The 16,402-nt window shown below is 39.8% G+C and overlaps 1 protein-coding gene across 1 annotated transcript; it reads right to left on the bottom strand.

Annotated features, from left to right (window-relative positions):
* Positions 1-2,998: 2,998 nt before the first annotated feature.
* kiss1ra (KISS1 receptor a) lies at positions 2,999-14,069 on the bottom strand. The gene is made up of 5 exons (XM_028428140.1): positions 13,083-14,069; positions 8,507-8,631; positions 4,665-4,800; positions 4,346-4,584; positions 2,999-3,765 (listed from the first exon to the last, which is right to left on the bottom strand). Exons 1-5 carry the CDS (start codon positions 13,333-13,335, stop codon positions 3,382-3,384), a joined length of 1,137 nt encoding a protein of 378 aa, XP_028283941.1. The 5' UTR covers positions 13,336-14,069; the 3' UTR covers positions 2,999-3,381.
* Positions 14,070-16,402: the final 2,333 nt, after the last annotated feature.

Below are 16,402 nucleotides of genomic sequence, written 5' to 3'. Positions count from 1 at the left end.
ATGTAGTGATGTGAAACTATGACAGTCATTCAATAGGCAGTTGGAATGAAACAAAATTTCATGGCAGTCCATCTGGTGTCAGACACAGTATGTCAAGGTGGCCTTCCTATTGTCACAATAGTCTAAATTTAAAATCATGGTCTGCACTAATTGATTGTTGTCACAGAGCTGGAGGAGATGGGGAGCTTTAGGGGTATAAAGAGGGAGATCATGCACAGAAAAGGGCTGCAGGCTGGAACCAGACTCTGGTGCAGCAGCAGATAGAGGGGCCCACATTTTGTTTATACCTCTGATGTGAAGCAAGAAAGAAAGACTAAATGAAGATGGACAAATCTTCTTTGACAGCACATGAGTGAGAGCTAAGTTTCCTGAAGTTCAATGAAGGAGGAACACCCATCCCAACACCCACCTGTCACTCAAAACGTCACGTCTTTAACTGAAAAACATGACATCACTTTAAATTAGCTCAATGACTCCAACCAAAAAGCAGCTCAATTCCTTTAATGCTCAACAATTAAGAAAAAAACACACATATGACTTTCAGTACAAATGTTGAACAGACTTTATACTTCTACAGAAGACACCAGTGATTGACACAATCATTATTATGTAGATTCAAACGTGCTGTGGATGTAATTTAACATAACCCTGAGAAATTATGCAGTCATCACTTCTGATCAAGTCATTATTACCACAGTCAGGTACATGAACATGTGAAGGCGAGCATGTCTTATAGTACCAGAAGATTTAAAGCTGATCCAATGCAGAAGATACATTAAAACAAGAACACACAGACATCAGAATCACAGTGTAACATAATACAAAGGACAGTGAGGTTTTTTAAAGGTATTCGGCTGGTGTGTTCCAGCATGTTTAAAACACTTTAGGCTCCAGCATGATACTGCACTGGCACATGCAGTGTTAAAAAAGAGAGGGGGGGATCACAAGGCTGCTCTTTCTTGTGTTTTGTGCATGTTTTCAAATCCATGTAATGATGTTCTTATGAGGGGCATCGCTCTTTTTGGAGGACTTTTGGAGTGCAGGTGCGCCTCTGTCCTTGGTTGGTTTCCGATAATCCTTTTTCTCCGAGAGCGATGCAAATGAACTCCATAAACTGCCCTTTAGTCATGTACTGAATACATAATGTTCAGATCAGACTGTGCTTTTCGTACCATCTGCTGCAGTGCTGTTTGTTCGTATCGCCAGTTGAATGGCTCTTTTTGACACCGTCTGGCTGTTTGTTGCTTCATGCTCTAAAATGAGATGTGACTGAACCTAAACACTGAACGTCCTCAAAACTTCCACAAGGTAATCCGCATATTATTATTCATAACTTTGGTTCTAGTGGATGTTAATTACTCCGTTTGGACAAAGAGAAAGTGCAATTAGTATACATTTTGAAACTTGCTGATCACACTGGGTGGCATTTTCTTTTGTTTTTTTTTTTTAAATTTGATGAAGGTCTTAATCACACTACAGTACATAAAACAGAGCAGTGGAATACCTTAAAAGGAGCTTTTTTCACCAAAAGAAAGAACTTGATTCAATCAAGTTTTAAATTCTCTGCCTAAATGTATGCATGTATACTGATAAACATGTTTCAATCCATCATCTTTATTAATGCCACCTATGCCAAATGTGTTTTTCAGTTAATGGTAGCCCCCTAAGCGCCTCTCCTGTTACCTATTTATGCCTAATTACAGCAGCCAAAAGCACTTTGCTTTCAAGACACTTTGATGTCATTCAAATGTGGCCCTGATGACAGCAAGTCCTGCAGTATCTTCAATTCAAATGGAAATAGCATTTGCAGATTTCCTATTAGCCATAACTGGAGTTCAGATTTTGAATGTCATTGTGTGTAGGATGAGCTGGCACAGATGTGTTAACAATGATGTTTTTCCTGTGGGCTGACTGAAGAAGTTCTGCTTCAGCAGACTTACTCACAACAGGGGCCAGGGGCCATACGGGTTCGGAATCCAGTCTGTCTTACTATATCATACCAGATGTGACAACTGATTCCAGTAAACAACACCTGAGTGAAAGTGCATGAGCATGCCTGCCTACATGCACATAGGCTTCAGCAGATTTTTTGTGTGTGGACATGCTTTGAGGAAGGAGAGTATTCAGTCTAAGTGTGAGACACAAAAGAAAGGTAAACACTGTCCATGCTTCACTAAGTGTAACCCCTGCTCCACTAGTGCTTGCACCCACTCACTCACACAGCTAGATGCTACCTTTTGTTGGACCGTTAATTGAAAGTGTGATTTTGACCTTGTCAGTATCTGTAACCTTAGCTAGTAACGTCCATGGAACTGATTTTGTGTTGTTGTTGTGTGTGTGTATATTTTCATTGTGCTGCAGGTTTAGAGTATAAAACACAAGGAGCTGCTCCAAGCTGCAGATTTAAAAAAAAAACAAGATGCAGCCATTTTTAAAGTAACATTTGCATTACATTTGCTGTTTTCTCTAGTGATGGATGATTAAAAAAAATTCCAACATAGGTGTTGATGATACACACATTTGGTGTTAGAACGCTGGTCAAAAGACTAACATGAGGCTTTCATATTTACGAATGCAGCAAAAGCTTGCTGTTTCTTCTTACACCGGCCTTTATACTAAGCTATGCTATCTATGCTAAGCTACATTTAGCATTCAGACACGAGAGCGGCATCTTCTGTTCTTGCTAAACATATCAACCCCTGGCTTCAGTGTTATATTTAGCATTTATACAAGAGGGTAGTATTATTCTCCTAACTGTGCTATGCATCTCCAAGCTAATTCTTTGCATTAGCATGTAGCATTCATTGGTGCTACATAATCTCCTGTTGGCAAGTAACATTATTAACAATATTAGTGTTATAAAATGTACCATCAAGACCCAAGAGTGGTATCTACTCTTGTTTCTTGATAATTACCACCTAGCTGCAGCATTTAGCTTTTATCAACTCAAGTGTCGAGTATCTCAAAATATCAATTGAACCATATACAAGCCCATGAATATGTATCATATGTACATTCAATATTTAGTGGTTTCCAAAGCATTTCCTCCTCGTCTCTTACAATATACTGCTGTCGTCATCATTCCAACGCAAAGCTGGTGTTCCACAGTTCAGTAGGTGATGTCACGTGGCAACGCTGGCTTTGCCTTGGCATGGAAACAGGAAACATATTGTGGGAGTTTGTCTGTATTGTGTTTCTCTGTTTCCTTGTTTATTAATTAGCTCTGATAGAAGTGCCAAACAGTCCTTTGAAATCCCCCCAGCTTCTCTGTGAAAACATTTACACAGTAAACCCATGGCTGGAATTTACTATTATTGTAATTTTCTCTCTGGTGTGGTATAGAAACAATCACTTCATTCTTTCTTTTGTCATTGGTCAGAATCAGTTCACTCCATTATTATTGTTATTGCCTTCCTCTGCAGCAACAAACTTGATCTCAGCATTGGCAGTCCTTGAAGCCATGCTGCTGTCTCTGACCTTGTGCTTGAACAGGAAGGGGAAGGTCTTCCTGAAGGACTTTTGAAAGCTGGCTCCCATGAAACCATAAACTATGGGGTTGACAGAGGAGTTGGCATAGGACATACAGTTAGCCCATGTCTTGATCTTGTATGTGGCGTAGTTGGGCTGGTAGTTTGGATAGAAAGACTGGAAAAGCACAAAAATCTGGATGGGACCCCAGCAGATGGTGAAGAGAAGGACAATCACTACCACCATCTTTGAAACTTTGCTCCTGATACTGATTGTTCTCTCAGACAGGAGGTTGACCTAAGGAAGAGGTGAGAGGAGAGGAACTTGCATTACTCACCCAATATAACCCCAAACAGACAGCGCACCATTTCTGCTGCTATCAGTCACATCGGAGACAGCGGTGGCTGTGTTTGCATGTCTGTTTGTGTTGCAGTTTATCTTCACACCTGCTTAAAATTTTCCCTTCAAAATTCACTGGATGTAGAGAGTTGGTTGGAGGATACTTTGTGTATCTTTGAAGTTTGTAGTTTGAAGTACCCAGAATCCCTTGCACACATGCAATGATTGTGCAATAGAAGGATTTTAAGGCTGAGCCTTTTCAGTGACTGCTGTGGTTGTAGGGACTTCAAAGAGGGATTCTGGCTACAAGTAAATATATGTTGTCTTCTGTTGCACTCCATATTCTGCTATTTTTCCACTCAGAACAATATGAACTAAAGAGATAAGAAAAAGCAAAGACACTGCCGCCACCATGAAGAGAGAACAGAGGAATGTTTCATCTTTTAATTGGCTGATATGTAACAGCAGAGACTCGCACTGTTATCTCAATGTTAAGTCAAGCAAATGACAGCAAAGCATAAACAAACCATGTCCTTACCTGATAATTGTTGTCAACGGGTTCTACGGTGGGTTGGCCGACCCTCTTCACCATCAGAGTGTAGCAGAACGAGATCGTCAGCACAGGCAGCAGGTAGGCGGCTATGAACTGGTAGAGAATGAAAGCCCTCTCCTGTGTCTTAGAGGGAAATCTCTCCATGCAGTACTGCCTGGGCCCGTACCAGTACCCCTCCTCTATACGCTGGTACATTAAGATCGGGGTGGACAGGATGAAGGAGCCTGGGCAGGGTAACAAATGGTTCATAATCTCTGTAGTGAATTAGAATTATTAAATGCTCTTAGATAATGGCTCAACGTACCAATCCAAATGCAGATGCTGACAATCATGGCTACTTTTGGGGTTCGGTGGCGGAGAGATTTCAGAGGGTAGACCGTCACGTAGCAGCGGTCCCCGCTCATAGCAGTCAGGGTGATGCAGGTAGCTTGCACTGTCACCTAAGAAATATGACGGAATGAATAAATAATGTGCAAATATGTTCTATAAGTGAGCAATGCATACACATCAAGATGCAGCAATGGTTACTACTATTCCAGCCCTGGAGGAACAAATACTAGAAAAATCATGATGATGCATGAATTACATTTTTCACACATTTGAAGGCATTCAATATGGTGTGTAAATGAGGGTCTCGGGTGGTGTATGAAACAAGTGTGAACCCAGGAAACAGACATGGAAACAGAATTTTAAGTTTTCTTGTCTGGCCTCCTTTTCCACCTCAATCTAAATTTGCTAATGTTTTGAAACTAAACAGCGTGCAAGATGATAAAGCAGGAAATGCAGAGGAAGCAGAGAGGCAGCTGCATTTGTGATAAGCATTTTTCATTAGCATACGAACAAATCATCCAATTTAATTGTTAATGTGGTTCAATGACGCTCGATTCAATTAAAAGTCATCATAAGTATGCTAATTAAAGGGCCAAACGCAGACTTCATGCTGGAATTTAAGAGCTGTCTGTGTATTTGAATGGTGTCTGATTTATACTTAAGACTTTGAACAGATTTTTTTATCTTCTTCAAAAGACTTCACAGTCTCTGACACCATGAAAGCATCCAATTTAACATGTTTCACGCTGGGTCTGATAAAAAAAAAAATTCTATAGTAGTCTGTAGCCGCTTACATTCTGCAACAGTGTTGTATGTAGGTAAATAAATCCATATTGCATTGAAATGTGATTAGCAAGGTGAAAATGAGGGATCAGAAGTTCCCTCATCCAAACAGGAAATAATTTGGTCCCTCTTTTGTCTACGTGTGCCTTGTCTGCGTCTTTCTCTTTCCACCTCTTATCTGCGACTATGTAGCCAGCATCCATTACCCTCCAGAGGGTTTGAAACACCACATCAGGATTTCAAAGGAAATGGTGTGTGAAAGACAGAAAGGGGTCAGGATGAGTTCGATGTCGAAAGAATGAATCCTCTGATTTTTTTTAAGATGCCCACTGCATTAAGAACACACTGCCTTATCATCCTCGACAAATAGTTTCTGTTCAAAGAAAGTACAGTATGTTTAGATCATGGACTGTGCAGGACTGTACAAACAACAAACAGCGCTAGCTAGCTAGCTTACGTAGATTGACCCCCATGAAGTGACTAGAGGCAGATACAGATGTCGCCCTGCTGGTCTGAATATTATGTTGTGCTACATTAATATTTACATATTTAATGCAAAAATATATAACATAGAATAATACATGATCAGCAGTCAGTAAAGTGTCTTCATCATTTATCACTATAGAAAACACTGAAACATGTAGCTTCAAAGAAAATCAAGATTTAAATATTCATTAAAAGATGTGTCATTTATTCAGCAGTCAACCCCCCCATCCCCACCCCACCCCACACCCCACCCCTGCTCCTCAGTCTCAAAGCAATAGTATGTGCTGCCAGTAATTTCACCAATTCCACCTGAGACCTTCAACCTGGGTTAAGTAAAAGAGAGTGGGTATACATACAGTATATACACTGCATTTTATACATGTATTTATATATTGCATTCACTGCCGTATAAAAAAATGTAACATTGGCTTTTCTAATATTGTTCTGACATTTTAGTATAAGACATCCTTGCTCCTTTTACTGCATTTTCTGAACTACCCACAATCCATTCCATGCAATCTTAATCTGTGCATTCCAGCTGCTTCAGAAACAACATGAGATGAGATAACTCATCACTTTCATTGAGTCCGCCTGTCTTCTCTAGAATAAGTAAAGAACATTTAAAGTAATTGAAGCTACCGTGTTGTGTTGCTTCCTGCCGTCAAGCAAATAAGAACTCCATTTTATTTCCTAGTAAAGCACCTTGAGCTGTACCTGATTTGCTTGAGATGCACTATATAGGTTGAGTCATCCTCTGCCATCTTCTTCACTACCACTGAATTTAATGGGTCCCACCCTGACCACCACATTCTACACATACTTCTTAATACAAACATGGCCACTAAGCACAGGTTGATGTAGTTGCTTAGAAACCCCTGTTACATCATTTTAAATACTCTAACCTGTAATTCAAATGAGACTGCACATGAACACAGCATTGGTTGACTTGTGTTCTTTAGCTTGTTTCTTTTTGAGCTTTGGTAATTTAGCGTAGCCCTCGTGTCTTTGAGCAGGACTGAGTCAGTGGTGCAGTCCCATTATAATCATTAAAGACATAATTACCCTCCCATCATGTGCATGTTATGGTAAATGGAGGCAGGCCTGCTGTCATAGCTGGGGAAAAAAATAATGCTTGAATGTTTGGATGATAAAGGGCAGAACACATGGTGATAAATATACAGAGAGGCCTGTCAAGATCACAAGAAGAAGAAGAAGAAGAACAGTCACATCTCATTTTCAATTAAAAATGCTGTTAGCCACGTCTCGTGTGCTCTTGGCCTGCCTGACATCTCATCTATAAGATGGAACTTCTCTCAAACCTGACAGATTTGTCTGTCTGATATTTCCTCAGGATGAGTAAGGTACACTTTTAACCCAAGAAGTGACTTCTCTTGGGAAAATGTTGGTGTGGACGTAACTTCTATTTGCAGACTAAGCATGAACAGCATTAAGCCTCCACCCTGTAGCCTTGTCGGTGTATGTGAGTCTGCCCTGTGATTTTCAGAGTATTAGTCCATGATTAACGTGTAATTACAATGTGGCAGAGACGTGCACTCTTTGGAGATCTGACTCACGCCCGCTCATTGTCACACTCTGTGCATTTAAGTCTATTTTTGTTGCCTTTTCCACTTGGTGCTGCAGGAAGTCTACACACCCTGCATGACCTCCCTCTGATAATGCATTTGTGCAGGGAAATGAACAAGTGAAAACATGCTACGTGCAAGTCATTAAACTGACTTTCTCCCCTCACCTTTCAAGTCGGGGTAATGTTGGATTGTTTGTGTGTGTTATCAGAACCCATGTTTGCTGTTTTTATGGACAATTGAGCATGGTGAACTGACCTGAATGTTCAGCTTAGTGATCCAGATCAAGAAAGAGTAATAAAAGTGACAAACAGACAAGTTGAGAAGAATTTTATATCCGCAGTCTGACTCAATGCAGAGTGCTGCCACCTGCTGGTGTAGGGGAAGATATTTCTTCTCAATTTTCGTGCTAGTTTGTCTGTTTTTAAGTGATAGACAGTAAATAAATGAATCTTCTTTTGGAAGCCATCCTGGCAGCTGTGAAGCCTGCTGATCTCACACTTGATCCAATTATAGGTGTATAGAGTGAGAGTGGAGCAGATGTGGGTGTTGTGGGCGCTGTCAGTCAGAGCAGTCACACCCTTGCATACTTTTATTAGGATTATACTGCACAGTGTTCATACAGCTGTGATAGATATTTTTAATGTTTCTTCTGTTTGTTGGAATTTAACCCTTTCACATGCTTTTTGTTATTTGTCATTTTAGTGAATCATCTGTCTGTTATATTTTTTAACCAGTGGAGTTCAGGCAGTAATGGCTCATTTTTCCTGAGCTGAGACTTTATGAGGATGAACTATAATGTCCTTTATTTGATTATTAGGTTGTTTTCTGTGGCTTGCTGCTGAGAAAAGTACATTTTAAGTGCCTATTGTAGCAAGAACAACAAAATACCCCTTACATGTGAATGCACATTTCTGAGAACAGTGACTGAAAATTATTTACACAAGACAAGTCGTGGTTTTACCTGCTGCAGAAAGGCGACAAATTTGCACATAAAGTTGCCAAAGATCCATCCAGGGAGTGGGTAGAGGGTGGCGGTGAAGGGGACGCAGCACACCAAGAAGATAATGTCAGTGGCAGCCAGGTTTGCTGCAGAAAGAGAAAAGGAGGTTTAGTGTAGGCTGTGTGGTTCACAGGCTGCAGCAGTGTTTGATAGGTTGTGGTGAGGTAAACATCAGGAGGAAGAGAGAAGCAACTAACAGCAATCACACCTCACTTTTTAATGATAAGTCTGTCAGTGAGGATATAACATGTATATGAGTCATTTTAATGTGTTTACAGAATGAGTGAAGTCATCAAAAGAAAATGTTTTATTTTATTTAAATATTTTATTATCTTAACAATCGGATGATGCAAACAACTGGTAATGCAGCTCTAGTCTGACATAATATCCAAAACCAAAATACAAATATTGTGACTTACTGGTCTATAAGGCTGCTGTATCACATAAACGCTTAAATAAGAAGAATAGAATACAATAGACATACTGTACCAAGCTGGGAAATGTCACTGTTACAGTGGCAATATATAGGCACTCAGCATATTAAACATGCTGACTAAAGGTAAAGAAAACAGTATAAACATTATTAACACAGATATATAAAATGTATGTACAAACACAAGAGTGCAATTGAAGAGCTAACCTGTTACAACATTCAGTGTTTTCTATGACACAAAGATGAGAAGTTATACAGTCTTATTGCTTGAGGCAGGATAGATTTCCTGTAACGATCCTTAGGACAACAAAGCTGTCTGAGCCTTTAGGAAGAGGCGCTTCGTTGTCTGTCCGATACAGGGAGGAGAGGGCGATCAGGGTTATCCATGATAGATAACAGTCTGTTCAGCGGTTCTCTCAGAGTCAGCTTTTCTTATCAGTTTGTCCAGCCTGCTGGCATGAACATGAACCGCATGTGAAGAGCCAGTGTGTGCAATGAAACGCACCACACCAACAATATGACTAACTGTTTATGAACTAAATCCTAGCTGATGCTAATGAAGGGCCAAATGAATAAATTGAAGCATGTGAATTATTCAGCTGTGACAATCTGTTCAGACACAAACAGACCACGTAATACTACCATTACAGGATTCACACAGCCATGTAATGAGTCGATTCATCACATTTAGCTTAGCTAATGTTACCAACATTATTTTCTCTTTACTTGTATTAGAGTGGTGACAGACTGACATGCTCTGGTGTGCATGTGGATGTGATGTTGGCATCGCTTGAGATGCATATGAATTACATGTAGCCTTGTAGCATAAAATCTGGTTTAAAGGGTTTTTACACTTACACACAGCTTCGGTGGACTTCAGCCTCTTTCATTGGTTATGCAGAAAATCTGAAACCAGTAATTATAACTCTAAAAAAGTGGGTCCTCCATTAGTGTCACCAACAGCTCCCAGAGGACCTCTTTGGGCATAACCACTTAAAAAAGGATGTGCGTGTGAGAGCTGTGTACTACTACAAATGAAACAATCTCCCAATGTGATTCCTAATTTCTACCCACCAATCTGTGTGTATATATATATATATATATATATATATATATATACATATAAATCTGTGTTGTGGCAACATCTGCACCATCCAGAGAAATTGACTGCGTTAGCGCTGATTTGATTTAACTCATTTTGTTATTTTTCTGTCTCCCGCAGGATTTTTCATTTGTTTGTCTTTGTCTTTAATGGCTGTAAAGAGCTTTATGGTAAGTAACATAATCCCACCTGATCTGACGGTAAGTAACCTAGAGGCTGCTTTAACAATCCACACTTGATGACTTGATGACGATGGTAATGAGCTATCGACGCTTTAGGAAAATCATGTCCAAATTCTGTTGATTGATCGCTTGCAGGTCACGCAGCCTGCCCACACACACACACAGCACCTACAAAAACATAATAATAGCTTGATTTAAATTCACATTGTTGAACTAATAATCTTATAGAAACACACAATAGTGCTCAGATAACACACACTGAGCAGCTTAGCATCTAATCACATTATAGTTGTGGAACCGTTATATTGAAAGGACAGGCAGGTGCTGATCAAATGTTGCTCTTGGGATGTCTTAACCAGATCAAATTCTTGTCACATCCACAAGGCAAACACAGACATGAGCACTTTCTGTGCAAAGCAGCACAGCTCTGTGACAAAGATCTTGCATGTTTTTATTTATGTTTTCCTTATTCTCTATCTAAGGACTTAAACCTGTAGTCCATCAATCACCTTTGGTGTTTTCTTGAAGTGACAGCTGACATCACATCTCAAGCAGACATACTATAACTGATTTTAACAGCAAAAATCAATCACACAGGTTTCAAGTCTTTGTGCTCTGAATACCTGAGAAGCTATAAGACAGGGACATGATTGATGTGGTCCTGAATGAATTCAATAGTCCAGATGATAAATATCTATTTTTAGAAGCACACTGGAATGTGTGTGTGTGGGGGGGGGGGTATCTTAAGCATTACATTTTAATGTGTTTTATTGAGGCAGAGAAGAAACATTAATATTATGTGCGTGCGTTATCTCTGGACCCTTGAAAACAAATAAAACATGTTTTAAGCTGTGACCTCTCGAGAAATTACAAACACTTGCTCGCACAAATAAATAAATCCAACTTGTACCCAGAAATGGTCCCAACACACCCCCAGCAGATCATTTTGTACTTTTTCTCTGGAAGTGTGCTCTTTCTTATGATAAAATGCTGTCAGTTGAGACATCCCAAGCTCCCATGAACCAGCTATTAGTCTGTGATTTGTTTCCCCATAATGTGTTTCCTGCAAACACTGGGAGATTAGGAGGCTTCAGAAAAACCTGTTCTGCTCTGATTGGTCAGGTGCAATGACTAGACCATACTTTCAGGTTTGCTGGTGTTTGTCTAATCAGAGAACAAGATCACCAGGGACCAGAGCCACAAGGTTCTCTACACGTGTGGTGTTTATTGACAAATGGATCCCCACTCACAGGGATCGGATTTTCCCGGCAACTGAAACTACAGGAGTGAACTGAGTGAAAAACAGTAGGTCTCCTTACACCATCCTTAGCTACATCTGAATTAATACAAAGTAAACTGAGCCTGATTAACCACAGTCACAGCTGTGCCTGCTCTTATAGTGCATGTCCATGTGAATACATGCAAAGGCAGGGATGTTACCAAGCAACACATCACTCAAAAAATGACTCACTGTATGTATGTGTAGCCTCCAAACAAGTACAATAAAATAAGTACATTTATTTTACAGTTTGTTCAATATGATTTTTACCTGTTCAACCTAGAGAGTGCTCAACCACCTTTGAGTGGCAGGGCTGTCACAGCAAACACATTTCATGTTACACCTTCTAAACATATTTGTGTGTTGTTATAATATATTTCATTCAATCATTTCTTTGCATGCTAAGTTCTCTGCTCAGATACGGACAACATGAAAAAGTCAATAAAAATGTTAATGAGAGAAAGAAGAACGCTCTTATAACAGCTCAGCATACTGCTGTAAGATGTATAGATGTTAGTCCACACAACACATGCACGGCTTAAGTCTGAGTGAGACGCAGCCATACACCCAGCTGCTGCTCAGCTCCGGTCAAAATGTGTTGTCCAAGGCAGGACTCATCACCATGTTGAGGTAAGAAAAGGGTGAATAAGCTTCTCACAGATGAGACCGTTTTTCTTTGTTTAATGAGCTGAAAGCATCATCATGCCATAAAGAACTTAATGAAAGCAATGATCTATTTAAACCCAGAGATCTGGACCAATGTTGCAATTATTTAATGGCTAATATACTCTTGTATCTCAGCCCTGTGGCCACATTATGTCAGAGCAATGGCTGAATTTGTCCTTCTGACAATTTCAGAGAAAATGAATTCATTCTTGTCCACAGTGACTCACGCTTTGGCTCCTCTGAACAAAAACTGACTAACAAGGAGACGAGTGATCCCAAAATGGAAATGAAGCGAACACCAATATAATCTGGTTCTACAAGTTACTAAAGAATTTGCTCCTAATATTCTCACTGATGATGTAAAACATTTCAAAACCAATAAGTAAAAGATTGACTCCCATGCTTGGGCTCTGTAGCTAATGGGTTATGGATAAAAATAAAATAATATTCTCAAATCTCATAAGCACAAAGAAATGGAGTGAACTCTTAAAATGCATGCATAAATTAATAATCCCAGATTATATGCAGGTGCAATCCCAGAACACCCTCAGCTATTAATTATTATGATGTTTAATGAGAGTTGGTGGCTCTGTATTAGAAAGCATTTGTACCCGGTCGTGAGTCAGAACTCATCTGAACACCTGTCTCTTCCACTAAATGGTTAAAGTGAAGCCTGTAATCAACGCAGGCGTTCTGCTGTGTACCAGCGGAGGTTCGGTGAAATGTGTTGAGCCTCCCTGTTGATTTCTCCATTGGTATGCAGCATAGATGAAAGAGGCATGAAATAATGATCTGAAGTTCACGACGAGCAGAAGTCCCGTTCGATCTGTTGTGATATCACTTTTTCAAAAGTACGTGTAGTTTTGTTAGCTTACCTATATAGAAGTTAGTTGCTGTCCTCATCTGCCTGTGTTTGGAGATAACATAAATGACCAGAGAGTTGCCCACCAGTCCGACCAGCATGATGAGAGAGAAGAAGAGCGGGACCAGCCAGGCATCTGTGAGGAAAGGATGCTGATCCCCCTCTTCCTCATCATCCTCCCCACGCTTTTCCACTGAGAAGTTTCCCGCAGATTCGTTGGTCCACATGCGCTCTGTGGAGTTCCACAGCTCCTCCGAGGAGTACATTGTGACAGGGAATTGATAGGTTGTGTGAGGGATAGAGGAAGAGATGGCAATTAGGAGGGAGGGTGTGCAATATTTATGCACTCAGTCCTGTGTGTGCCCTCAGGCAGAAGAAGGTAGAGAAAGAAACAGAGAAACAGGTGAAGAAATGTGGGGAAAGTGGCAGGAGAGAAAAGTGTGGTCCGTAAATTAGAGGCTACAGATTGCAGAAAGTGGAATGTGAGGACAAAAAGAGCAATCAAATGAAAGAAAAGTTAGCAGGGTGAGAGGAAAAAGAGGGAGAGACGAGCTGTGACGGAGAGGATTTGGATGGAAAAGAGCGACTCTGCTGCCACTGCATCACCCAAGCATTAAAGCATGCTGTGTTTCTGACCACAAAAATAAGGAAGCATCCTGACAGCCCTGGAGGATTCTTCAGTACACTGAGAGGCAGACAGACGTCTTCTTTGAGCTGAATACACACAGGTAGACCATGCACTGTACTCACAGCTTCCCCCCTTTACTTTGTTGCACCTCTCTTTGTTCCACTGCTGCGCTGCAACGATCCATTCAGTCTATTTTCTTCTGGAGAAGAATAAAAAAACAAAAAAAAACTTGACTCAGGCTCTTGTCAGACTCAATAATTTCTTGCCGTGCAACCTTGACAATACTCGAACAAAAAGGCTTTGAATTAAAATGGATAGAACCCAAAGCATTAGCCGTTGTTCATGTTCCAAGCTGAACTGAACTGAATTTGTTTCAGCAGAAACGGCAGAGAGCAGAGTGAAGGAAATGCTGTCGGCTTTATGAGCAAGACCAAGGACACACAGACGCAGTGAGGAGAGGAGGCACACACACACACACACAATGAGGCTGAATACATGTGGGCTCCGCATGATTTTGGGATAAATAAGCTGATGTCAGGGTCTCCTAGCAACGTTATCCCTCAATCCATCTTTTAGTAACAATTGAGTGAAAGAAATGAAAAACCTCCAACCTCTACTTTGCATTAATAACTTAACCTGCAGCTAATGATTCAATATACCTATATTAAGAACAGCAGAAATCTGAAAAGTTTTTAAAGATGCAGGGAGACTAATAACAATATCAAATGCATTTCAGACATCAGGTTTAATATAAATGGTTAAATACTTTTAAGAAGAAGTGCCAATTAGCTGTGGGATGAATATTAATTTTCTGCAGTTTTCTCTGCAGTGCTTTGCTACAGTATGTTGCTAGCATGCTAGTGCTATCAGTACACTAGATGGCGACACATTAGCTGAAATAAGGTTAGCTTGTTAATTTGTCTGTCGTTGGGAGTTTAGGATGAATAAGATGCTGTTTTCTACTTTCAATTCAGTAAGGAGCTAGCTTGCTATTTGAAACAGTGAGCTAGCTAGTGACACATAGCATGCAATGAGAGTTTAGAATGATCTGCTGTTTTCTGCAAATACCACATTATTAGTATTTGCAGAAATGCTTGCTAATTTCTCCACCAATGCATAAAGTGTTAATTAAGATGCTGTCGACATCTAAACAGTCCATGTCTGATTTGAAGACGCATCAGGGTATGTAGCCTATACATGGACATTGACATTTTTAACATGGACATTGACATTTAGGCTATACAGCTGTGGAGGTGTTAGAGGCCTGTCTAACTGCTGACCCCCTCACCTCACTAAAAAGACATACTGAAGTTCAATCATGTAACTGCTTCTATTATTAAGTAGGCTGCTGCTACTACGTTACCACTGCCAGGTTTTACATATGAACATGGTTTACAATGGAGTACATTCATTCAAAATTAAGGAACAGAATTAAAATATAATCAAATGTAATTAGTTACATTACTTTGATAAAATAATTAAAATAGTTACACTACTATTACATTTTTGACAGGGTGACAAAGGGTTCAAAGTAATCTTTCCAACCCTGCTTATATCATAAACAATTGATAACATTTAATGGTGCATTCTGACATTAAAATGAATCAGAGAGTTATTACAAGTTAATCGGGTTTCTTTCCCCTAGAAAAATATATAAAAATAGAAAAATGAATGAATTATAAATAAAACATATGAATATATGAATGAAGTAGAATAAAAATGTTGTGTTTTGGTGTGCAATAGCTAATGACTAAGCTGTAGTTCTCAACCTTTGTGTTGCTCCAATTATAGAACCAGAAGTGCTTTTAAATTGACTGTTTCGTCCAATGCTGAAAGTATTTACACATAGACTATGACCCATGTATGGATTTCCTTTTCCTTTACCTGACTAAAAATGACATACATATGTATTTTCAGGTTCATGGTCTATGGAAAATAGATATTTTTGGCATAAATGATGGATTTACCCAGATTAGTGAAGACATTCGTGTGTGTTTGTGTGTGGTGTGGTCCCTTGGTGGAGAAATTAGCAAGCATTTCTGCAAATACTAATAATGTGGTATTTGCAGAAAACAGCAGATCATTCTAAACTCTCATTGATTTCTCCACCAAGGGAGTAACTGGTGCTTGTAGCCAGCAAGCTGGTGTTGGTGAGCTAATTGTCATAAAGAACCACAAAAAGGTTGAGGAAGGTTGAAGTTCATATGTTGAAATAAATAAGTTAATGTACAACCCTACCACAGAGGAGAGAGAAATACAGTCACTCTGTGCTACAAATTACTGCACTAATGTGTCTCCTAAAGAACACATCAGCGTGCATGCCAGCAGGGTGTCTGCCCATATGCAAATGAATGTTTCATTAATGTGCATTATGCACAGTCTTGTAGACTACCATGTTCTGCCAGATGCAAAGTATATCCCAGACATCACACTACAGTCAGTGCCAGGCTTGCGAGATGCTGAAACCCAACTGCAAAAAATATCAAATTGTGCACGTCAAAATGGCAGCAGCAAAGCCAAGTAAAAAAAAAAGCAGGAGTCACCTCTGATGTCTCCACAACACATTATTAATGCACCTTCTTGCCTGAACCTGCCAAGTTCATGATGAATAGAGTCAAAAGTAGGCTTGGGTTTTCGAATTGGTTTTTTGATATCTAAAGGATTATATCTGTCCCCTTCACACAGGTGGTTTTCCAGTTTTGTCA

This window comes from Parambassis ranga, chromosome 17 (genome assembly GCF_900634625.1).
Source record: "Parambassis ranga chromosome 17, fParRan2.1, whole genome shotgun sequence".
Classification (NCBI taxonomy): domain Eukaryota; kingdom Metazoa; phylum Chordata; class Actinopteri; family Ambassidae; genus Parambassis; species Parambassis ranga.
The sequence above is the reverse complement of the archived record's forward strand: the minus strand, read 5'-3'. Positions and strand labels throughout refer to the sequence as shown.